The sequence below is a fragment of the Hemicordylus capensis genome, chromosome 2 (assembly GCF_027244095.1).
Source record: "Hemicordylus capensis ecotype Gifberg chromosome 2, rHemCap1.1.pri, whole genome shotgun sequence".
Taxonomy (NCBI): Eukaryota; Metazoa; Chordata; class Lepidosauria; order Squamata; family Cordylidae; genus Hemicordylus; species Hemicordylus capensis.
The window spans coordinates 329,258,474-329,283,680 of record NC_069658.1 but is presented as its reverse complement, the minus strand read 5'-3'; the positions used below and the strand labels follow the sequence as shown (position 1 = coordinate 329,283,680).

Here is a 25,207-nt window from a genome sequence, read left to right as displayed (position 1 = left end):
CAAAAAGCCAGTGGCTAAACATGGAGGCAGCCACTGTCTTTCAAAACAGGGTCAGGCTGCACTTGCATCTTGTGTGGTTATGTAGCACCAATGCCATGGGCTGGAGAAAAGGGGTTGTTGCAACCTCCAGCCCCCTCACTCCAGGCAGTAGGCACAAAAGGGACTCACTTAATGTGAAGCAGGATGTAAGAAAGCTGAGCATTAAAACAAACCATTAGAAATAACGGCTGGATGTAATGCCTAGCCAAGATGTGTGGACTCGCCAGATGTGTTAAACTACAATGCAATTTTTGTTCTCTTAGTTTTGGCCTGTTGGTGCAAGGAAGGTTTCTTCCTCTTGCATGTGAAAATGTGCTGCTCCACAGGGCATCAGCAACTGACAGAGCCAGGATTAGAATGCTAGACAGTACAGAGGGCACAGTTAAGTATCCCTCAGTATAAGAGTGGATGGTTTTTGCTCATGCTTGGCTACTGATTGACTGCCATGTTTGGGATCAGGAAGAAGTTACCCCCACTCTTAGGCTTCCATTTGTTTTTGTTTTTCGGTGTGTCATGTCTTCTTTACATGACTCATTTAAGTTATCTACACAGTGCCTTTCTGCAGTGCATCAGCTATCTCTTGGTGGCATAACAAATTTAGATGATGTGGGGTGGAAGGAAAAGTATGCTGAAATGGATGGTTCTTCTCCAGCCAAGTGATTAAAGTAGATGGTCTTGCATCTTTACTTCAACTAGCTTGAATTTCACAAAAACTAATAGTGCTGAAACACTGAAGTCTAGTAAATTGCAGCAAACAATATGCCACTAGGTGATTGTATGTGTGAATGCATGAAGCACCACTAGTCAAACTGGGAACCTTCTTATCGGTGACGAAGAGAATCCGGTACTGATTAAGCAACTGTCTAGAGAAGAGCAAGGACTCTGGGGATTGCAAAAGAGCCCCAGAGAAAGTAACCTGGGTGGAGGGGCAGGAAGGTGGTCTGGCTGTTCTTCCTAAAACAACAGAGCAGAGAAACATGAAGCTGCTGCTGCTTTCCATCTCATCTTCCTTGACTTTCTCACTAGCAAAAGTGACTCACCTACCATCATCTGCAATGGAGGACAGAAGAGGTGGGGGCAGCTTGAGAAAGAAAAGGGCTATGTATGTGACCACATGGGAGGAAGTCATCCAACTCAATTGCATTTCCACTAGTATGAATACTGTCTGTATCTGAAAGAAAGCCAGAGGGTCTGTTTCTTCCAGGGAAGTAGCAGTAGATCCAAGCAACACTCACTTTACTTACTGCGGACCAAGAGTGCAAGCACCTACCAGATGCATCTAAGAATTCCTGCATGAGTTGTTCTCCCCTCCCCATCTGTTTGTTTCTTCCTGTGTGGGAAGAAGCAAGGCTGCAATAACCAACTGAGGAAGGATTGGGAGGAAGGAGGAAGGATTGGGCATGGCACATATCAAATTATCCACCCCAAGTGCCCTGTACACTGAAACACAGCTCCTTTCTCCCCAATACATATGCTTTGTGTGGTGAAGCTTCTCCCGTCACAAGCACAAAACAAGACCGGAAGCCTGCAGTCAAATAGGGATGTGCATGAACTGTGGTTCAAGCACATTTCAGAAGCAAGACCCAGGAGCTTGAAGCAAGAGGAGCTTTAAGCAGATCCTTACCTGCTCTCTGCTGCCCCGTGCAGCTTCCTGCTGGGGTGGCGCGCATCTCAAGATCACATCATGTCCACACATGTTTGGGTGCCATTTGTGTGGTCAATATGCAGGGCTGCACAACTGGCCCACCTGCAGATGTTGGACTATAGTTCCCATCACCCCTGAATACTGGCCAATAGTAGAGGATGATGGAAGCTATAGTCCAACATCTGCAGGAGGGCCATAGGTGTGTAGCCCTGGTTTAAATCAATGGATGAAATTTGTCTTGCCTCCCAACATATACACATTGCTTGGGGGCCTATTTAGGGTTGCCGACTTGCCATGTCACAATGCTGGAGCGACACGAGAATTCTGCCAGATGTGATTTCTACTATCAGGGTTTGAGTCCAGCAACAGCTTCTTTTAACCCCCTATTCTTGCCCAGCTTCCCTTTCATGCCCATCTCCCCCCTTCCTCTATAGTTTATCGCCCCTCCTGATCTTTAATACCACAAAGTTTCTTAAGAGTTCCGTCTAATTAACGCCTCAGTTCTCTATCCTTTCCCTAAAGCCGCCCACCTTTCTTTCTGCTCCCTCTCAGTCAGTTCACTACTCTGCATCCTGCCTTCCTTCTCCTCGCCTCTGGGCTCTGGCACAGGCAGTGGTAGTTGGAGCTCTGGCACAGGGAGCAAGCAAGCAAACTATTATTTTATTTATCTGTTTGTTTATTTATTTGATTTGTATACCACCCTTCCAAAATGGCTCAGGGCGGTTTACAATTAAAAACAAACAACTAAAACAGTAAAGAGCTAAAACAAATTAAAACACAACAATTAACAATTTAAAAACATTTTAAAACAATTGAAACAGTTACAGTGATTAAAAAACCCAAAATCAGATTTTGAATTTTAAAATAGACCAAATATTAAAAACCCCAAAATTTAGGAAGCTGAGAAAGCTTGGGTGAAAATATGGGTTTTCAGGTGTTTTTTGAAAATTGCCAGAGATAGGGAGGATCATATCTCAGCAGGGAGCGCATTCCACAATCTCTGGGTAGCAACCAAGAAGGCCCGTCTCTGTGTAGCCACCAAATGGATCGGTGGCAACTGGAGACAGACCTCCCCAGATGACCTCAATGGGCAGTGGGGCTCATAATGAAGAAGACGCTCTCTTAGATACCCAGGGCCTAAGCCGTTTAGAGCTTTGTAAGTTATAACTAGCACTTTGTATTTTGTCCAGAAACCTATTGGCAGCCAGTGTAACTCCATCAGTAAAGGAGTAACATGGTCTCTCCGAGATGACCCAGAGATCAACCTGGCTGCCACGTCCTGAACCAACTGAAGTTTCCGGACTACGTACAAAAGTAGCCCCACGTAGAGCGCATTACAAAAGTCAAGTCTGGAAGTTACCAACAGATGTACCACAGTTTTGAGGTCACTGATCTCGAGAAACGGGCATAGCTGGCATATCAGCCGGAGCTGATAGAAAGCACCCCTGGCCACCGCCTCAACCTGAGAAACCAGGGAGAGGTGTGAATCCAGAAGTACTCCCAGACTGCAAACCTGTTCCTTTTGGGCAAGTGTGACCCCATCTAGAAAAGGTAGATCAGAATTGTCTCTGAAGTTCTGACCCCGCACAATAAGTACCTCCGTCCTAGCTGGATTCAGCTTCAGTTCATTCTCCCTCATCCAGCCCGTTACTGCTTCCAGGCAGGCATTTAGGGAGGATATGCCAGCTCCTGAAGAAGTTGACATGGAAAAGTAGATCTGGGTGTCATCAGCATACTAGTAACACCCAACTCCAAATCCCCTGATGATCTCTCTCAGGTTTCATGTAGATGTTAAAAAGCATTGGAGAAAGTATGAAGCCTTGGGGGACGCCATACTTAAGCTCAGATTTTGAAGAGCAACAGTCTCCAATTGACACCATCTGGAATCTATCTGAAAGGTAGGAGTGAAACCACTGTAGAACAGTGCCTCCCAACCCCCTCAGATGTTTCAGAAGGATACTATGGTCGATAGTATTGAAAGCCACCGAAATCCAAAAGGGCCAACAGAGTCACACTTCCTCTGTCAATTGCCAATTGGAGATCATCCATCAGGCCGACCAAAGCAGTCTCCACCCCATAGCCCGCCCGCAAACCAGTTTGAAATGGGTCTAGATAATCAGTTTCCTCCAAGACCGCCTGGAGCTGAGAGGCCACCACCCTCTCAATTACCTTGCCCAGCCATGGGAGGTTGGAAACCAGGCCTATAATTGCTCTCTCTGAGGGATCTAATGCAGGCTTCTTTAGAAGAACACTAATGATTGCCTCCTTAAGACAAGGAGGCATCCTGCCCTCCCTCAGAGAAGCATTTATGATTTCCACCAGGCTTTTTACAACAACCTCCCTGCTAGATCAAACAAGCCATGTTGGACAAGGGTCAAGAGAACAAGTGGTAGGCCTCACCGCTCCAAGCAGCTTATCCACAACCTCAGGAGTCACAAACTGTAACCGATCCAGTCGAATCACATAAGAGGAGTCGTTGGGCACCTCCAGCTCAGAGATCAAATTAATTGTGGAGTCTCCATCTAGGTCGGCCCGAATCAGAGAGATTTTATCTGCGAAAAACTCTTTAAACACATCACAGCGAGTAAATGATGACTCCAAATTCTGGTTCAAGGGAAGTGAACTCTAATCCCCTCACAACCCTGAACAACTCCGCTGGATGTGAACTCGCAGAGGCAATACGGGCAGAAAAGAACCACCTCTTTGCTTCACGTATTGCCTGAGCATAGATCTTTAGATGTGCTCTATGTCGCAATCTGTCAGATCCGAGTCGAGTCTTCCTCCACTTGTGCTCCAGTCGCCTACCTTGCTGCTTCAGCCCCCCCAGATCTTCCGTATACCAAGGGGCCAAATTTGAAGCGGGTCGGAGGGGACGCTTGGGAGCAATTGTGTCTACTGCCCTGGTGAGCAAGTTGTTCCAATTCTCAACCAGGGCATCAACAGGATCACCAGCAAAGCCAACATTAAATCCCTCCAAGGCTTCTTGGAATCTTAGTGGATCCAATAACCTCTTCAGGCGGACCATTCTAATGCCCCTGTGGAGTTGGGAAGTGGTTGTAAGTCCAAACTTAACCAGATGGTGGTCTGTCCATGACAATGGGGAAATCACAGGAGTCTCCACCCACGGAACACCACCCTTATCAGAGTAAAATACCAAATCAAGCGTGTGACCTGCAATATGCGTCGGTCCAAAGACCACTTGGGATAGGCCCATAGTTGTCATGGCCGCTATGAACTGAGCTACCCCAGACAGATTGGTCCCAAAGTGAACATTGAAGTACCCCAGCACCAAGAGTCTGAGAGACTCTAACACAAGTTCCACGACCAAGTCCATGAGCTCAGTAAGGGATTCTGCTGGGCAGTGGGGTGATCGGTATACCAACAGAAGTCCCAATCTATCCCTGGTCCCCAAGCTCAAGTACACACATTCAATATGGTCCAATACCCTGACAGGGACCCTGGTAAGGGAGATGTTACCCCTATAGACCACAGCCACCCCACCCACATCCCCTCACCTGCTCCTCTACAGAATATCCTGGAGGGAGAAGCTGGGACCAAACTGGACCACTAGTCTCCCCCAACCAAGTCTCGTAATACATACCAGGTAGGCCACTTCATCCATGATCAAATCATGGTCCCTGTCAGGGTATTGGACCATATTGAATGTGTGTACTTGAGCTTGGGGACCAGGGATAGATTGGGACTTCTGTTGGTGTACCGATCAAATCATGGATGAGTTCAGACTTATTTTGGACTGACCTGGCATTACAGAGGAGCAGAGAAAAGCAATGTGGGTTGTTGGCAGTGCTCCCTGAGGTCAAAGAGCTGGCAGGACAGCCAGAAGGGGAGACAGCTATTAAATTTCTGACTACCCTTCCCCTGGAACGGCCCGCTGACCTGCCAACATTACTTCTTCTATTCCCCACCACCACCGGGATAGCTGCCCCATAGTCAACGAAGGCATCCCCTTCATTTGTGGACGCCTTCTAGAGGGAGCCAGAGTGCACAGAACTAGAGGGAGCCAGAGTGCACAGTCCAATACTTTGCCCCACACAAAGTGTACAGGATGCACAGTCCAATACGTTTGCCCCATCCCCACGCAAAATGCCTTGCAGCCTCCCCCGCCACCAAAAGTCCTTCAGATGTCATGTCTCAACTTGTCACCATATGAGGTCAACCTCACAGAAACTGGATTGCAGACTACTCTCTGAAGAACTACCAAAAGTTCCAGGCCACCATTTAACCAGATGTTTTATGACCCAAAGAACAATACAGAATAGCTTGTATGTACACTTTCACTAGAGTAAACGATAGCTGACATACTGTACTATATTGCAAATCATTAGCATACAACAGATGATGGTGATTAAAGACCCCAGCTGTTGATACATTAACTCACCCTGGCAGTTAGACACTCACAGGGCAAAGAACCATTCTTTCCAAGTAACTTGCTAGAACTTTAGCTCAAGCTACACTAGACATAAAAGGCAAACAAAGGCAGATAATACAGTCCTCTTAAAGTTAAGTTAAGTTATGTCGTTGAATCGGTGTCAATTCTTGGCAACCACAGAACCATGTGGTTTCCTTTGGTAGAATACAGGAGGGGATTATCATTGCCACCTAATGGCGCAGCGGGGAAATGCTTAACTAACAAGCAGAAGGTTGCCGGTTCACATCCTCACTGGTACTATATCAAGCAGCAGCAATATAGGAAGATGCTGAAAGGCATCATCTCATACTGCACGGGAGGAGGCAATGGTAAACCCCTCCTGTATTCTACCAAAGAAAACCACAAGGCTCTGTGGGCACCAGGAGTTGAAATCAACTTGATGACACTTCACCATTGCCATCTCCCATGCAGTATGAGATGATGCCTTTCAGCACCTTCCTATATCGCTGCTGCCTGATATAGGAGTTTCCCATATTTTGGGAAACACACCAGCAGGGATTCAAACCAAGAGCCTCCTGCTCTCTAGGTACCTACTTCCCCATTGTGCCATAAGGTGGCTACAGTCCTCTTACTAACACCTTAAAACACAGAAATCTAATTTGTTACTCTCTTGGGACAAAAACCACACCACCCCTAGCAGGCAACAGTTGCTCCTGTCCCTCCCAACTACCCCTCCAATGCTATCCCCTCCATTCCTTTTCCCAGTTTGGCTATTTTTGCAGCAGGTTAACTGGCAGTACAGCAGTCCTCAGCAAGTTTTATGTGTCTCTAGGAACCTGCCCAAAATTTAGGAGCCAAACTGCCCTGCTCCATGAGGGGGCAGATTCACTGCTTACTGCCAGAAATGTCCTCTGCTCCCTGGGGATATGGACCCACTGTTCATTCCCAGCAATGCTGGGGGGGGGGAGTCGATATACACCCCCAGCAACACTCTCCATGCCCATCTGATTTAGTCAGGCGATGGACTGATGTAACCAGGAGGGAAAAGAGCAAGCAAAGTGGGGACCAGTTGCTTCCTCCTCCTCACATCAAACCATTGCCTATGCCTAAGCCAGACAAATGTGACCAGAAAGAGGGTGGGAGCAACCCACCCCAGCCTTGCTTGCTCACTCCTCCTCCTGGTTGTGCCCATCTATTACCCACTTGGGCACCACAATTCCCTGGTGCCTAGGAATTGTTGAGCCCTGCAGTACAGCATACGGTCTCCTGGTCTTAAAGGAACAGTGAGCATGTAGGGCTGGGGCCTGAAACCTTGGAGAGCTGCTGCCAGTCTGTGCAGACCAGGGCTACAAAACCTTGGCCCTCCTGCAGATGTTGGACTGTAACTCCCATAATCCCTGACTCTTGGCCAATGTGGATGGAGATGATGGGAGTTCTAGTCCAAAACCAGCTGGACAGCCAAAGTTGTGCAGCCCTCAGGTAGATAATACTGAGTTAGATGGACCAGTGGTCTGATTCAGCATAAGGCAGCTTCCTGTGATCGTATGCTACATTACAGCTGGCTTATCCTGGCTGCAGCATGGATAAACCATGACAGTGAGATGATTGTAGAGTTAGGTGGCAACAGAAACCTGATGCTCTTTAGCAACTGTAAGGCTTTTGAAGGTGTTATTACTAGCAGTGATATGTCAATCATTATAAACAAAGGCAATGCTCCATTTAAAGAGTTAGACAATGAGTGACATAAGACAGCCATGGAATTCAGCACTCTCGTGCTTACCAATCGCTTCAGTTGCCCCCTGGCAAGTGGATGAGAGAAACTGCAACTTCAGTCTGGCTGGTACACATGCTGCTCCAGAACCTGGTACCAGCTACTGAAAGTCAAGATCCTGTCACAATTCCTCAACTGGAGATACAGTACCACATCAGCCATGCATATGGCTTTCCATCTCCCATTGCCCTTAAAGGGCCAAGTGCCGTACAATAGATACACAAAGAAAAGCAGTTTCTAGTGTATCTCTCCTATTGGAAAAGCTACTTTAAGCTATCTTACCTTGTGTTTGCATCACTAATGACAGTGACTGACATACTGCACAAGAGTACATTAGCCTAGTAATGCTGCATTTGCACAAACGAGAAATTTGTGCAAATTGTCTTACAAAAGAATAAGCCCACCACACTTACTCTTGTGTAATGCAATTTGCACAAATTGTTATATTTATGCAACTTCTGCAAATTGCCCAAATGAAATATTACTAAGCTGATGTACTCTTGCGCAGCATGTCAGCCAATATTTGTAGAAGAGGGTCACTTCTTAAGTCATATCAGGGATGCAGACAGAAACCCAATGCCCAGATTGACACCTGCTTAAATGGGAGCCTTCGTCTCCTTTTAGAAGATCAAATTCTGATTCTAGGGGCCAACAACCGTGGAGTTTTCAGCTTCAGCTTGAAAGCGTCTGTGTTCTGCCATTCTTCTTCATCTCCCTCACACACACACTTCCTCTCTCCCTGGCACCCAACTTAAACTGGCCCAGAACCAAGAATATTTGAGAGGTCTTTTTTCAAAGGCTTTGAAAGCACAAGCAGAAGTTGTTCTTATGGTAGTCACATTGTATAAGCAGAAGGGTATGATGCAACAGCCTTTAAGCCACTGCATAGCAAAAACAAGTGTGCAAACACCCTGAAATTTTGTCAAAGGGCCATGCTGGTGACTTACATAACATCTAACAGAAACTAAAATGGCACTCTTTATTACAGAAATGTGAACTTCACAAACACTAAAGACTTAAGACATTTTAAAGGAAGGGAACAGTTACATAATACACTGGAATATATTGTGCCACCACAAACAATGACAAAGAAGCAGTAGCAGGGAGAGAACACTACTGGGTCAACGGTGAGGAGTGCACAAGCTCCACAGCACATACATGAGGCTTTAATCTGCATGGTTACAATAATCCACAGTGAATCCTCACAACCCAAGCAATACACAAGGATCAGATACTGATGATGAACCAGCAGAGTCCTCTGTAAAGCGCCTCATTAACAACGTTCAAGAAAGCCTAGTATTAGAATTGTTTCTCAGAAATGGCATGTTGGAAACCCCCAACTTGAAAGAGGCCATCAAAGTGACACTCAGCCCAATCCTATGTACATTTACTCAGAAGTCCTGCTACATTCAGTCACACACTCACAGGTAACTGCTCAGGACTGCAATATCTGTGTACTCAGCTCACTCACTTCAGGGAGATGCAGCTACTTACTTCCCTTGGAAGGAGTCCACTTCTATCCATTTCTATGGTAAATAGGTTTCTGAAACCAGAAGCCACTAGCTTGGGTGAAACACTATGAAACAAAAGCACATTGTGACAAAAGCCAGTAAATGCCACTTCAGTATTTGCACTGTCTGATAATGCTTGGGGCACTTCGCCTTACCACCTGTCCTCTTGATCCTCGCCCGACATGGCCCATACAGACTAGCAGGGAGGTTACTGGAGAGGGTGGTGTTAAGATCATTAATGCTTCTCTGAGGGAGGCCCAGATACCTCATTGTATAAAGGAGGCACTTATTAGACCACTCTTGAAGAAACCTGAATTGGATCCCTCAGTTAGGCAATTATAGGCCTGTCTCCAAACTCCCATGGTTGGGCAAGGTGGTTGAAAAGACTTCTCAGTTCCAGGCAGTTTTGTAAGAAGCAAATTATCTAGACCCATTTCAAACCAGCTTCCAGGCAGGCTTTTGGGATTGAGACGGCCTTGGTCAGCCTGTTGGATGATCTCCAATTGGGAATTGACAAGTTCTTTTAGATCTCTCAGTGGCTTTTGATACCATCAACCTTGGAATCCTCCTGCAGCACCTAAAGTGGCTGGAAGTGAGAGGCACTGCTTTGCAGTGGTTCTGCTACTACCTCTTGGGTAGATTCCAGATGTGTCACTTGGAGATTGTTGCTCTTCAAAACAAGATCTATTTTATGTGATTCCGTAGGGCTTCATTCTAACTTGAATGCTTTAAATATCTACATGAAACTGCTGGGGGAGATCTCCAGGGGATTAGTCTTCAGTGTCTGTGAGGTTCACATTTCTGTAATAAAGAGTGTTATCAATATGCAGACAACACCCAAATCTCTCTCTCCATATTAACTTCATCAGGAAATGGCCTAACTTCCCTAAATTCCTCCCTGGTAGTGGTAATGGGCTGGATTAGGGAAGAACAAACTGAGGCTGAATCCAAGCAAGTGAAGGTCAAACTACTTTCCACAGACAGCCAAAATATTTTGCTTCTGAAAAGTTTAAATTTAAAAGGAGTTCAGATTTGTGGAGCCACTCTAAGCTTCTTTACTGCTTGAACATACACACAGATAGTTAAGACGACACTTCTAAAAGATCTCAGAGATTATTCTTAGATTTATATCCCACTCTTCTTCTAAGCAGCCCAGGGCAGTGTAAAGGGTTATATTTATCCTCCTCTTTGTCTGGCATAGAGGTTCTGGCAGTCTGTCATAATCATAACATTTTAAAAAAGATAATGTGGATGTAAATAATTAGGGACAACTGATGAGAAAGATTGTTCTCTGTCCTAACATATGAAGCAAGTGCTGTGACCCATAACATAAGTTACAGTTCTGGTATTGTGGACAATGCCTGTTCTTCATCTCTCCTCAGTCATGTTGCAGTCCTTCAGATGGAATAGGTCATGCTCACACCCAGTGCCGTGCTCCAGTGGTTCCTCTAATTTTTTTCATCAGTGTGCGGAATGAATTTTGTTCTGGGCGGCAGTATCAAGGCAGCATGCGCACACATGCATTCAGAATGGGGCATTCCTGATTCAACCTGGGTGGGATCTAAAACTAACTGAGCGGACAACAAAAAACTTGTGAGCACATGCACATGTGCACACCTTAGAGGGAACAGTGCTGTGCTCCAGTGCTGGTGTCAAACAGGTAGTTTCTTTAGTATACTGAATCCTAGTCATGTTATTCATCAGAATCAACACCCTGAAGTGTACCCCCCCCCCAAAAAAAACCACCCAAGTGTGCTGATACAGAAGCACTGGTATATTATGTTCTCTGCATTTCATCCCAATCAGAATAACACTCAAACCATCAAAAAATTCTGAAGAGTTATCAAGGGCAACCCATGCAGAATACACTGTAGCCTTTTAGCTTTGGTTACAAAGGCTAATTTACAGTTGATAAAAACAGGTTGAAATTACAAGAAAGCAGATTCAGACTAGACATTAGACAGAAGAGCTGTTTGACAGTGGAACAGAGAATTGTGCAGTGGTAAGCTCTCCTTCGCTGGAGGTTTTTAAACAGAGGCTGGATAGCCATCAGAGATGTCAATTTTCTGCACTGAACAGGAGGCTGCACTAGAAGATATACGGAGTCCCTTTCATCTCTAACATTCTATGAAAAGGTCTGTAATGGTTCAAATAACAGACTAGGACCCAGGAGAACAAAAGTACAGCCCTGCTGGATGGAGCCCAAAGCCTCTCTAGTCCAGAATTCTGTTTCCCACAGTGGCCCATCAGATGCCTCTGGGAAGCCCACAAGGAGGACATGAAGTCAGAGATGAAGTCATGCTCCCTCTCCTGCTATTACTCCCCTGGTATTCAGAGGCATTAGCTATGAAGCTCACTTGGTGACCTTGGGCCAGTTGCTCTCTCTCAGCCTGACCTACCTCACAAGGTTGTTGTGAAGATGATAGATAGAATCATGTATATTGCCCATAGCTCCTTGAAAGAAGGGCAGGATATATGTAATTAACAGAAGGACTCCCATTCATGGCTGAGACGTGAAATTCCACAGGTAGCCTTTGCAAATTCTCTCCCAACCTAACCTAACCAGACAAAACAGGGAGATAAACTAAACTGCAAGCCACCTGCTACTCTGAAGAGTACTATAGACATACTGTTACTGTTGTCAATAGCAACGGTACTTTGACTACAAAGGTCACCTTAAAACTGAAGCAAACTATATAGTCATTTTCCTAACAGCATTAATATTTTCTACTAGTAGCTTATTTCCTTAGAATAAAACAGAATCAGATCCATCATGCAAATTTAGACAGAAATTCCTGACAGAATCCTTTACTGACTGCATGCATCTTTGCAAGTTTAACACACACACAGCTCATAAATAGGTTTTTTTGCTTGTGTGACATAGTTACACACAATCCTATTTTACACAAAAAATCCTCTACACTACACAAATAGGTTTTCCTGCAAAAGCACTGCAATGGTGGATTGCATCCAGACATACTAAGCAAACAATAGTCAAAGCAATTGGTTAACAAACAATATACCAAAGCAATAGTTCAGTAATACAAAGAAAGTGTTTAAATTTAAAAGGCAAAATACAAACATGTAGCTAATTCAACTCCCAACACAGTTCAAAAGAACTGTCTACAGGCAGCCCTACTTAAACTACAACCAATCTAACCAAGTTAGAGAGTCCATTCTCCCCAGATAAAGAGCCAAAACTACTCCCACAGTTCTCTCGACGGAGACCAATACGCTTAGTTGGGACTGGGATGTCAGGCTGTAGCCTCCTGTTGCAAATTAGTATTTCCTACTGGTCACAGTCGTCTTTCAGACTCAACTTATAAAAATATGTTAAATAAATTTTAAAAAAAATAATAATAGCAGCTTGTCGCCACTGGCCAATACCAAGGCTTCCCGCAGCCTTAGGCAAGAGAAGGGAAGAGAAGCCGTCCATTGCACCAGAACCCACCCCACCAATTTCTCGCGCACAGCTCCCGCCCGCCCGCCTTCCTTCAAGCCAACGAGCCCCGAGCCCCCGACCTAATGATGTCATCACCCAGCAAGCCTTCGTCGAAAGCCCCAAGCAAAGCAAGCGGCTGAAGAAAGCAGGAGCAAGGAGGAACAGGGAGGCTGGCAGCCCGCCTCCACCAGGAGGAGGCACGGGGACGGCGCTGCTGGACAGGGGAGGCGACAGAAAAAAATCCGTTGAGGCGGCGGCCAGGGCGAGCAGCGCGGACGGCTTAGCACCACAACCGCCTCCCTCCCGCACACACACCTGTACCAGAGACCCCTCCGCTTGGGCAGTCTCAGACTGGGGGCCTCCCCGGCTCGCTCCCCGCACCACACCCACCGGGCGGCCCAGGCTCTCCCCGGCCCCGCTTTCACTTCCACGCAGCCCCCGGCCAGCCTGCTCTGCCCATCCCTTCGGTCTAGCCTTATTACCCTCCTCCTCCTCCCAGCAACGCTCATACATTCACTCGTCATCAGCCCCAGCCAGCTCCCCTCATTCCGGGGCGCAGATGCCCTCCCGGAGCCAAACCTGGAGGGTGGGGAGACTTCTGCCCACCTCCTGCCACAGAACCTTTCCCACGAAGCAAACGGAACCGACACTTACCAAGCTACACTCCCCCCTGCCCGGCCGGGGGGCGCTGCTGCTGGGTCCCCCCAGGCCGGCTCTAATATTTCCCTCACTCGCTCCCTACGGTTCGAATCAACAACAAGATGGCGGCGCCGGGAAGGTGGGCATTCCGCCGTCATAGCAACCGTGCTGTTCGAGGCCCGCCTTCTACGAAGCTAAACCAATTACATACCGAAGCACTCACAGTGTTGTACTGTTTTTCATTTCTATTGGACAATGTGACCATCAGTCTTCCCATTTCTCCACGCCCTTTTCAGCTGGAACCCCTCCTTCAGTTTTCCGACGCACGCTGCGCAAACGTGACGCAACCAACCCTTGTGGGGGCGATTGTCTATTGGCTAACAAGTAATGGCTTGCCAACCAATCAGATAAGCCTTTCACTGTTAATCTCTACCTCCACCTTGAGGCATTTCTTTCAGGACCTGACCTCTGCTCCTGCCGTGAAAAGTGATTCCTAGATTACCTTTCCATAATTTACCTCCTGAACCTTGCTACTCGGATAGTTCTCATTCTAGTGTTATCTGTTAACACAGATTCCGACTGTTCTGCAGAGTCTTTTCTTATCCAGGCTTTGATCTAGGACTTGCTCTCTGACCTTGGCTCGGATTTTTGCTAACATCCGATATAATTCTTATTTTGGAACCCCTAACCCTTCATTAACTCTCTACAGAGAGGGGAAAATGCAATAATATTGTTTGTCTTCCCTGTATGAGGCTGTTTGCTTTATAGGGGGTGTGTAAAATCATGCACATTGGATCAAGTGGATTAAAAGTTTTCTTCCTCCTCTCTCAATATTAGAACCCCTGGGGCCATCCAGTGAAGCTAAATGCTGGAAGATTCAGGACAAACAAAAGGAAGTACTTCTTTAGACAGGAAGTTCATTCACACGACCTTTTTAGGTGGGGGTTGAGACAGGAGCACTACTACCTTCCCCCCAGATGATCTTCATTTCTTCATGGGCTGTGTGGCTTGCATGCCCACATGATCCACACAGCTCTTTGCAGCACGACATTCTGGAAACTAGGAAAATGCAGCCTGGCCTCCAGATGCGCCACACAAGGAGCGCAGTGCATTGAAGGATTTCCCCTCAAGCCAGGCGCTCTGGGCACATGGCTCTGTGTCTGCTCAGACTGCCTACAGTACCAGGGACCTAGGTGCAAGGGTGTGCTCCAGCCACGGAGCCAGCTGAACAGCGGCCTGAGTCTGGCCCTGCTTGGCAGCCTCCTCCAGATACGCCTGTGCGTGAGACGTCACACACATGGGGGCATGTCTTGAGCTCCAGAGGAGCCCAGAGTGAACTCCCCCCTCCCTCATGGGCTACCGAGAGCCCGAGTGAACTCTCCATCTGTTATTTATTTATTTATTTATTTATTCGATTTCTATACCGCCCTTCCAAAAATGGCTCAGGGCGGTTTACACAGAGAAATAACAAATAAATAAGATGGATCCCTGCATCCCAAAAGGGCTCACAATCTTAAAAGAAATGTAAGATAAACACGAGCAACAGTCACTGGAGGTATTGTGCTTGGGGTGGATAGGGCCAGTTACTCTCCCCCTGCTAAATAAAGAGAATCACCACGTTAAAAAGTGCCTTTTGCCAAGTTAGCACTGGCTGCCCTATAGCACGTTTTTTCCTTTCTCTTCCTCCAGAGAGGGAGAGAAAGGGGGAAACATCCTATCGGGCAACTGGCGCTGCCTGGAATGACAAGCTGAGAGCTTTCTCCGGCTCTCAGCAGCCTGGGTCAAACCCTTTTATGTATGAGGGGGCATGGCCTAGGCTGCCAAGAGCCTGAATAAGCTCTCAACTCATTATTTCAGGCAGCAGGGGATGCCCGATAGGACATTTTCCCTTTTCTCTCCCTCTGGAGAGAGAGAAAGGGAAAAACGTCCTATCAGGCAGTCGGCGCTGCCTGAAATAACAGACGGAGAGTTTGCCCAGGCTCTCGGCAGCCCAGGTGTGGGAGGGGCAAGTTTGCTCTGGGCTCCTCCGGAGCCCAAGCTAAGGGGCTTCGGTGGCCCTTTTCATTGGCAGCCCAGGTTCTTTGAACCCGTTGGCACAATGGTGGCTACGCCCCTGGTGTGCTCATGCCCTTGTACCCAGATAAAAGCCCACGGGAAATTCCTGGGCTACCCAGAGAGGCACCAGAATTGGCCACAATCCCAGTGCTCCACACAAGCAGGCCTACCCAGGTAGAGCTGCTGGGTAGGGCTGCTCATGTGAACAGCCTCAAGTTGTATGTTAAACTATAGACTTTGCTGTTGCCAGATGTGGTATGACTACCAATCTACATGGTTTTAGACAGTTTCCCCCACTTGCAGGCTTCCCTGATATACCTGGTTAGCCACTGCTTAAAGCACAATGCTGGACTAGATTGGCCTTTGGCTTGATCCAGCAGGGCCTTTCTTATAATGTTCCATCCAAGTATGGAATAATGTGGGCTGGGACAGATAATAGCTCGAAAGAGGGATTGCTGGCATGTAGTGTGTACATACATTCCACAATTGCCTCTCAACTTATTTTGCAGGGGTTTTTTATTGTCTCAAATACCTGAAACCCAATCAATCAATAAAAACATGGGAAGTAATGCCTCTGTCATACTATGGTATGTCTCCAGTGCTGGTAAGTTTCATCTCTTTGCCAAAAGTTCCAGGAGAACCACATCCACGTCCTTACCCACAAACTGAGTGGGGAAAAAGATAGGCAGAAATAAAGTGTTACAACCCTGCCATACCCTGCAATTTTATGAAGCTTAAGCACAGCATGCAACACAATCCTATGCATGCCTGCTAAGAAGTTAGTCCCACTGACTGGCTCTTGGGTAATTGGGCTCAGGATTGCAGTCCTAATCATTTGCTTTCTTTGGTGACTGTATGCTCTTCCTCCTATGCTGTTGCACAGATCCACCAGCTTTTTGAAGGGAAGACCACCAGTGCCAGCCCATGATGAGTTGAAGCAGAGCATCAAAAGGCACCTACTTTTGATGTATTACTTTTGACCCCCTTTCTTTGTATTTCCAATTAAAACCACACACCTATCCCTCTCTCCCTTCCTCAAGAAGAAAAGCAGTATGGGGTCATTTCACCTTCTTTCCTCTGCAGACCATCCACGGGAGGAGGGCAGCGGAGGGGCTGCTGTGCTGCCCTTGAGAACAGACCCACAACATGCCAGCTGAAGCGCCCCTCCCTCATGGGGCTGCCCAACATGGCTTTCCCCTCCCATCTTTACACAATGATAGATAGGATATCGCACTATGTACTGGCACTTGATGAGAGCTTGTGGGAATATAATGCAAATGATAAAATGTGTTTGGGACATACTTTCTTTGGTTGAGCAGAAAGGTCCAGATATAGATACTTTCTTTTACTCCAGTATCCTATATATAGTATGGGGGAATTCCAGGAAGCTACTGTCAGAATATTTACTACTTCAGGCCATAGTCCTTCAACTATTTCTCTTAGGACTTGTTTTCCAGACCCTTGACCCATCATCACTGCCCTCCTTTGAACCCATTCCAATTTGTCACATACTTCTGAAAAGGTGGTGCGCAAGAACCGCATACAGTATGCAATATGAGGTTCGAAGTACAATTGAACTATTGTGAAGTGTGAAGTAAAATGGAACTATTACTTCTCAATGACTTAGAACTTATGGTTAGTGGAGCCTAATATTGCATCAAGGGGGCTCAGCAGTTCAATTAGAGCTTGTTAAACGTCTCTAGTCTGAATGTCACTCAGACTTTTTAAACTGGTGGCCTCCATGCGCTTCATCCCTGATGTCTGAGGACCATTTGTGATGACTCAGTTGGTCAGAGAAACACATTTTGCACATGATCAAAAGTACTTTCATTGCTACAGCATTAAACACTGGGCAACAAACAATTAAGTCCTGCACTTGCTTCAGGACATGCTTCAAATGCTACAGAACAAACACACAACTCTGCAATGCCCCTTTATTTTTGAATGTTTGGTTTAGCACATCCAGTCCAACACAGGAGTTCAGAGCACTGATTAATCTGTTTCTTATTTTCTTGATAGTTCAGCATTCCTAAGTAACCACCACCAAGGATTCTGCATCCCAGTCACAGAAAATCTAGGTGACTTAAAAAGCAAGTGTGTGTCCATGCACCTGAAGCTCTAAATAGAACACACTAAAGGGAAGAAATGCACACATGATATTTCAGTGAGAGAAGCAGGAAGATTTCACAGCATATCATGGGAGCTGAAGAAATGCATCAGCAAAGCCTGCATCAGAAGCTTTCTGCTTTCTAATTCATAGCTGCATGTAGAATAAGCTAGGTTTACTAACACCCAGCCAGTGCCTACAACTTCAGGGCTTCTGCTCTTTCTTCCCACTCAATCAACCCCAGTGAGCCTTTGCTTCCATCTGTAGAATGTGCAACCACCCATTGATGAAAGCACTGACTCACCATGCTCTAAATCTGAGAGGCACCCTGATTTCCAGCCCATGCCCACCGTGTGATGCCTTCTGTTCTCATTGGTTGGAAGCTTTTCCAGGCATGGAGGTAAGTGGTAGGAAAAGCATCATCTGCATTAGGCTGCTGTTAAAGGCACAAGACCAGGGCAAGAAACAAATGTTGTAACCTTAGTCCTTGAAGCTTATAAAATATACTTTTATAATTATATTTGGCTAGAGCAAAAGACCTGGCCAGATCAGAGGTTTCCCCAAGCACATAAACAAAGTGGATGTAAATAATTAGCGACAACTGATGAGAAAGTTTGTTCTCTATCCTAACTTATAAGGCAGGTGCTATGACCCATAACATATATAAGTTACAGTACTGGTGTTGTGCACAAAGCCTGTTCTTCATCTCTCCTCAATCATGCTGCAGTCCTGTCCTTCAGCTGGAATAGGTCATGCTCACACCCAGCGCCGTGCTCCAGTGCTGGTGTCAAACAGGTAATATTGACCTGTGACTAGAAACATAAAGCAAGCAACAATATTAGACCTTTGCCCACTTGAACCCCACCTCCCCATCATTTGGCTTCTCCTTCTGATGTGCTTAGGTGAGAGAATACCTATAATATAGGTATGCTGTGCTTGGGTGAGAAAATACTATTGTGGTTAGGTGAAAAATCTGTTTAGCAAAGCTGAACTTGTTGCTCTTCTGAGATGGGTAGCTCAGTGGGTGGACAGTGATCCCAGAGATGCTACGGACATCAGCTACAAACATGGAGGTTTCAGTGGCCTGGTCCTATGACACAGGGGCATAGCTAGGGGAGAAGGGGCCCGTGTTCATCCCTCTCTCTGGCGGCCCCCCAGAATGAGGGAGATAATGAAGAAAATAGGGAACGATGGAGCTAGAGGGCCCTCAGGAGCTGGGGGCCTGTGTTCTTTGAACCCTTTCGTTCAATTATAGCTACGCCCCTGCTATGACATCTCACAGAGCAGGGAACCTATGACGGCACCTCCTGAGAGCCAGGTCTACTAGTAGTAGTATTTGGAACCTCTGGAGCCAGCTGTCCGGACCAGGAGCCACTACTGCCTGAAGACATCTACATAGCAAGGTAATACCATTAGTCCATCATGGTCCATGGTGATTAGGCTGCCCTCTACGCAGGAGAACAAGTTACCTATTATGGGTCTGTTGCTTGATGTGATGTGTAATCTCTGCGGGAGCTTATTACAAATGATAGCAAGTTCAGCCTTTGGCCTCTTGTTAATACAGCTCTAGATGAGGGATAAACAATGATGTGGCCATTCTTGCAAGGCTATTGAAGAGCTAATTTGGAGGGGTGGGGCTGAGAATAGCGTTCTCTGTCTGAAGTCAGTGTTGCATCAGTTGGTGGATGGCCTGAGTGAATTACTATGCTGTCTCGCTGAGCTTGCTTTGAAACAACTATAAAAGAAAATGGAGAGCAAACATACCAGGGTCCTGAGCACGGCCATCAAACTGGTGTTCCTAGAATAAGAGAAAGAGAATCTAACATGATCATCATATTCTACATCATAGGTGCCAAAGGCAAGGAGTGCTAAGAGAGGAAAGAAAGGCTACTTTAAAAAATTAATTTTTATTTTGAAAAACAAATTCCCAGCTATCGTTTCACAGTTTCTGTGAAGGTTCTCTAGGGGTAAGAGAACCTTCACTCGAAGGAAAGCTCTCCCTTACTCCCTTCCAGTTTCTGCCCGCAGGGGGTGCTCTAGCAATCAGAAAAAGTGCTAATGGAGGCGGGCAAGAGTACTTGCCATTCTTATTTCATGAAGAAGTTAAGTCAATCATGAGAATTTAATCATGTACAGGCCAGAGAGGGCTCAGAGTGGACAATCACCAATGTATAGGAGATCAGAATTGCTGTTAAGTTATTTGCCAGTGCCACTGACTGATGGCAGCAACTAGTAGCAACCTGGGCATAGGCAAATAGGGAAATTCAGACCAGGGCATGACATACCAGACTCAGCACTGTAGCAGAACCTTTCCCTTTGTCCTTGTTTGGCTCTTCTGTTATGATGTTGTTTCTTTCCAGTCCTTTCCCCCTAGAGAATGTAAGATATGGATCAAAAGTAGCTCTTCTGTGAGCATCCTGATGAAACTCTGTCCAGGTCAACAGCAGAAAAAACCATAGCCAGGAAGTTCTGTATCTTAATAACTAATATTCCACTCCATCACAAGGAAGACCTGGGTGGGATCACAGGGCTTGGCCCACCCACCTTTGCATAATCAACTCTGCCTGTAGCACCTATAATGAAGCTTTTGGACAGCACATTTAATGTAATACTAGCCGACCCCACACAGAGCATCTGTGCGCTCTTTGGGCTGGCTACCTCTTCCCTCACTTCTGCTCCGGTCTCCGGCCGGCCCGTTCTAGGCCGAGTGCCGCTGCCGCTGCCTCACCTCCGCGGCCAGGCCCGCTGCAGTGACCAATTCTCCTGGGTGCACCTCAGCCAATCAGGCGCCTCCGCTGCCCAGCCAATCAGCTGAGCACCGGGATGCACATTTCAAGGCTCACCCAGGAGAATTAAATATATAGATAATGAAGCTTTTGGACAGACTTCTTTAGAGGAGCATCAAGGTTCCTGCTACAGATAAATACCCAAGAGAAGGCAGTCACCGCAGAGATGATATCTTGAGGCTAAATACAGCACTTACAAGATCTTAGTGAGTATGGCCAGAGCTCAGTGTATTCTACTGCAAGTGTCCACTAGGAAGGCACAGAAACTGATATTAAGCACAGAAAGCCTCTGAAAATCTAATCTTTCTTTATTTGGAGGGAAATTTTCTATAAAGCTAGAAAGAAAGTCTCAAAAGTCTATGGACAATGCCTGGTGACATTTCTGGAACTGGAGGAAAGAGCGTTGGGGGAGCTGGTGTCTGGGTTTTGCAGAACTCATTGTTCCTCCCCATGACCAACAGAAGCAGGATTATATGTGAATATACTGAATTTGTGTAATGTGGACAGCTCACAGTCACCTTAAGAGGAGCAGCGGGGAAATGCTTGACTAACAAGCAGAAGGTTGTTGGTTTAAATCCCCGCTGGTACTATATCGGGCAGGAGCGATAAGATGCTGAAAGGCATCATCTCATACTCCCTGGGAGGAGGCAATGGTAAACCCCTCCTGTATTCCACCAAAGAAAACCTCATGGGTCTGTGGTCGCTAGGAGTCGAAATCGACTTGATGGCACATTTTACATTTACACAGCTCACAGAATTCAGCTTTTCTTAATGCAGGCTTTGAGCTAACTTGGCACATAATTTAGATTATTTTAACTCAGAATAGTCATTGCTCAGCACAGCTCCCTTCAGGGACATTGTACCCCTGCCCCATGCTGTGCAAACAATATCTACACAAAGAAAAGCCCCTGAGTCCTAACTCTGCTGACATCAACTGAGTCCTGTTAGCATGTGGCCAACAGCTAGCCTAACTTATAGCTCATTTCATCCGAAATGCTCTTTAGTTTGTTTCCTGACCTCCAAGCCCTATAAAGTCAACTCCTTGCAAGTGATGGAATGATCACTCTCCCGCAATGCTCAGGGCCATGGAAAGGGCTCTTACCGGTTCTGCAGGAGGGGCTGAGATATCTTTCCAGCTGGTGCCTTCCTGAAATCCAAACAACAGTAGAAGAGTGAGCTTTAAGACTGACCACAGTGAGAGTTTTGAGATGGTGTGGAGGAACAGACCACAATGTTCCTTGTGCTTAGAAGAACAGAAAAAAGTTGGAGGGAGGGATCCAACAGACTGCAAAAACCCAAGCTTTTCACGACAGCAGGGAGCTGTTTTAATGGGATCAAATCAAGACTCTTGTTTGGCCAAGATTATGCACCTTTGGTTGGAGTACTGCTGAGTCCTTTTCCAGAATGCACACTGGGACCCATCACTGTGGAAGACCCTGCTGGTTTGCAAGCGGAGTCACAGTTGATATGGAAGAAGGAATGCATAGAGAGGTTTTGCTAGAAAACTCACCTCCAGCAGAGATGCCAGAACAGCAAACCCAAGGCTGAGAGGAAGAGAGCTCCGGTGACCGTAAGGACTACCACGAACCAGGGGTCTGGTGCCCAGTACTCCTCTGTCCTGTGCAAAATGATGGGCTTCTTGGATACTGTCTGAAATTAGAACAGTACAGATCCGTCATGCAGAACCACACAGCTCTTCTGGCTCCCCCTATGGGCCACTTGTGAGAGGTGCTGCATGGTGACCCACTGTTCCCCCCTACAGAAACGGTGGAGCAAGCATCACATCACAGAGTAGCCTGCTAACTGAGCAAAGAGACACTTTTCAAAGTGGCAGTTCTCTTTATGTTAAGCAGGGACGAACAACTGCCCCTATTCAAGCCCAGCACAGCATCCCTCCAGTGGCTGCTGTTGTGTCTCTACCTTGTGCTTCTTTTAGACTGTGAGCCCTTTGGGGACAGGGCACCATCTTATGATTCTTTTTCTATGTAAACCACTTTGAGAACTTGTTGTTGCATCCTATCTAGCAACCTTTCATATTTTGTTGATCAGAGAAGTTTGTCCCTGTGGGGATCCTGTAGAGTGTGTGTTGAGGGTGGAGTCCAAAAGAAAAGGGAGGGAAAGGAGGAGGAGGAGGAGGAGGAAGATGGAGTTGTTTCTGAATAAAGCTTCGTTAAACAAACAAAAGATTGCTTTGTGTTTACAAGGGAAGCAGCTGTAAAACATTTGTTGCTGGAAAGCAGTATATAAATAATTGTAGTACAGGAGGCCCTCAATTATCGCTGAGGTTATGTTCTCCGCTACCACCACAAATGCCAAAGCCAGGATAATTGAAACCTTGCACCTATGGGAATGACGGGGTTAGGTACATGAAAAGATGCTAAAAATGGGGAAGAAACGGGGTGGGAGACAAATAAGAGGAGTACAGCACTGTACCAGAAATGGCCCCCCAAAGCCTCTGAATTCTACCAAAAATATCCTTCAAATCCCAGGGCGAAAGTCCCAGCATGGCTCCACGCTGCTTCCAAAAGTGCCCCCAAGCTGGAAATGCCACCTGAAGTGTGAGACATGCACACAGGAACCGCGAATGGCCGGAATTCTCCCCTGCAATAATGGAAATGAGGTATATATAGCCCAAATGCAAACAGCCCAAACTGTCTCATGCAGTAGCAGTAGCAAAACCGGCACCTCCTAATGGACACATTTAGGCCAGAGGTGCTAGGGAGAGTGCTTTAGATATTAGGGATTCATGGAAAGGGTGCAAAATTGATATAGGTTCCTGAGTACAGCATGTCTGCATCAATCTCCTCACCATAGTAGTAGTGGTGGTGGTGGTAGGCGCTGTTGTAGGACACTGGACCACATGGACAACAACAATGGCTGTGGTGCTGAACTGAGGTTCACTACGGCTATCCGTCACTTTCACCAGAAGCTCAAAGATGGGAGGGTCCAAAATACCATCGGGGTTGTAGGAGAAGGTGTTGGGGAAGAGACTACTCCCCACCATGCGAAAACGCCCATTTGTATTACCTGGATGAGGGGAGGAAAAGGGCATACCTATACCACAAACCTAATATTTGCAGCTTCATTGTCATGGCTTCCCCGCCCCACCTCAAAATTCTAGGAACTGTAGCTTGGTGAGGGAGGGTCCTGGGTACTTCAGTTCCCAGGGGACCTGGGAAGAAGGAATGTCTATTGTGCTAGTTTAAGTCTGCAGCAGTAGAGATATGTTCAGAGTCTGTGTCATCAAGTTCACAGCTTTTCCAGGGACAGCTGTCCCTTTTCTTTCTTTGCAGAGGCTTGTGCACCCCACGCTTGGGGGGCAAACCTTCCAATATTCTCTGCTACTTTAGTCCTGACTTGAGAGTCCAGCCATATCACTGCACTCCATTTCCACCCCACACACCCTTCTGCCGCTGCCATCCAGCTTCAACTATAGCCCATGTCCACCTCCTCAAAATCCACCTCCTCTAGCAGCTTCACTTGAGCCCAAAAGTACCACTGTTTTGAGCCTCTCTGCATTTAAATCTGCTCCTTAGTGCTCTACCCAGGGGTTCATAGCCTTTTCAGAACAAGTGTAGCCCTTTTGTGCATGTGTGCGTGCATATAACTGTCACTCTTGGGTTGTGGAATGCACTCCCTATAGATATCCAAGGCTTAAAGTAATTACCAACCTTTAAAAGAGCTTTAAAGACACACTCCGTTAGCCTTAGTCACTTTTAGTGACTTTTCTATTGTTTTAGTTTTTAATAGCTTACTTATCCTGTTTTAATTTGTTTTTATTCATGTGAACAAGCCATCTGAGTTAGGTGGTATAAATTTTTAATTAATAAATAAAACTAGCTGGGCTAGGCGCAGAGTATCTGTGCCTCTAGTTTGCTGTGGCCACTTTCTCCCTCCACCCCTGCCGTCGCTTTTTTGCCCGTCCCCGCCTTCTTCTTCCCTCACCCACTGGCCGTCTTCTTCCCCGCCCACCCACTGGCCATCTTCCCTCCTCGCCTGCCCCCCGACTCTGTTGCCATTGCTGTCTTCTTCTCGCCCGCCCACTGCCTTCTTTGGCTGGCCAGCTGGCCAGCCACCATTGCTGTTTCCTCCCCCTCGTCCCTGTTGCTACCCGGGCAGCTACTTGCAAACTCTCACAAGAGCTGCCACACATGGGATTAGCGGCAGGTACACCTAAGAGAAATATATAGAGAGATTATTTGTACACACAAATTTAAATGCTACACTTATGAGACAGGCTACTCAAGTCACTGGCTTACAGGCAGACTAAGTTACTCAAAAATACTCCCAACTGAAATTAATGGGACAAGTAAACTTAACCCATTAATTTCAGTAAGACTGCTTATGAGAAACTTAGTATGGATGTAAGCCAGCAATTGGAGTAGATTATCTTGTTGTAACATTTATGTGTGTGTGCGTGCATGTATGTATAAAAACACAAATTTAAGAGCTATAGTTAGGGAGAGAGGCTACTACAGTACAGTCACTGGCTCACATCCACATACTCATAAGCAGTCTTACTAAAATTAATGGGACACATTTACTGTCCCATTAATTTCAATGGGGTTGCTCAGTGCTAATTTTCTGAAGGCTATCAGTCAGGCTGAGGAGAGAGGTATGCTGAGCTTCAGCACATAATCAGCCAATCAGGAGCAGAGGAGGATTGTCTTAAGCCTCTTCTCTCTCCTTTGGCAGAGGGCACATTGCTATGGACCTGTTGGCTTCAAGCTAGCTATCCTCAAACAGGGAACAAATAGTGTGACTGAAGTGTGGGGAGGCAGGAGGGACTTAGGAGCCCTTCAAGTATTATTTATTTATTTGA

At 46.5% G+C, this 25,207-nt stretch overlaps 2 protein-coding genes across 10 annotated transcripts in view; both read right to left on the bottom strand.

Annotated features, from left to right (window-relative positions):
- Nucleotides 1-13,591, bottom strand: part of IP6K1 (inositol hexakisphosphate kinase 1) — a 48,634-nt gene extending 35,043 nt beyond the window's left edge. For 5 of the 9 annotated variants that reach the window (XM_053295235.1, XM_053295232.1, XM_053295236.1 and 2 more), the window contains exons 1-2: nucleotides 13,453-13,585; nucleotides 1,310-1,369 (exon numbers count right to left, since the gene is read on the bottom strand). Coding sequence is in view for 1 of the 9 variants with exons in the window: in XM_053295239.1 (XP_053151214.1) it covers nucleotides 1,310-1,355 (46 nt within the window). In the remaining 8 variants the exon portion in view is untranslated. Of the gene's footprint in view, nucleotides 1-1,274; nucleotides 1,370-13,113; nucleotides 13,249-13,452 lie in introns of those variants that run through there. The other 4 variants (XM_053295237.1, XM_053295233.1, XM_053295240.1 and 1 more) reach the window with 4 other exon arrangements.
- Nucleotides 13,592-17,390: 3,799 nt separating this feature from the next.
- CDHR4 (cadherin related family member 4) overlaps nucleotides 17,391-25,207 on the bottom strand; it is a 34,648-nt gene continuing 26,831 nt past the window's right edge. Inside the window, exons 15-20 of the mRNA XM_053293433.1 lie at nucleotides 23,195-23,412; nucleotides 21,896-22,035; nucleotides 21,488-21,532; nucleotides 19,885-19,969; nucleotides 19,364-19,397; nucleotides 17,391-18,411 (exon numbers count right to left, since the gene is read on the bottom strand). Of these exons, the coding sequence (XP_053149408.1) occupies nucleotides 18,356-18,411; nucleotides 19,364-19,397; nucleotides 19,885-19,969; nucleotides 21,488-21,532; nucleotides 21,896-22,035; nucleotides 23,195-23,412 (578 nt within the window). The 3' untranslated portion in view covers nucleotides 17,391-18,355. The remainder of the gene's footprint in view (nucleotides 18,412-19,363; nucleotides 19,398-19,884; nucleotides 19,970-21,487; nucleotides 21,533-21,895; nucleotides 22,036-23,194; nucleotides 23,413-25,207) is intronic.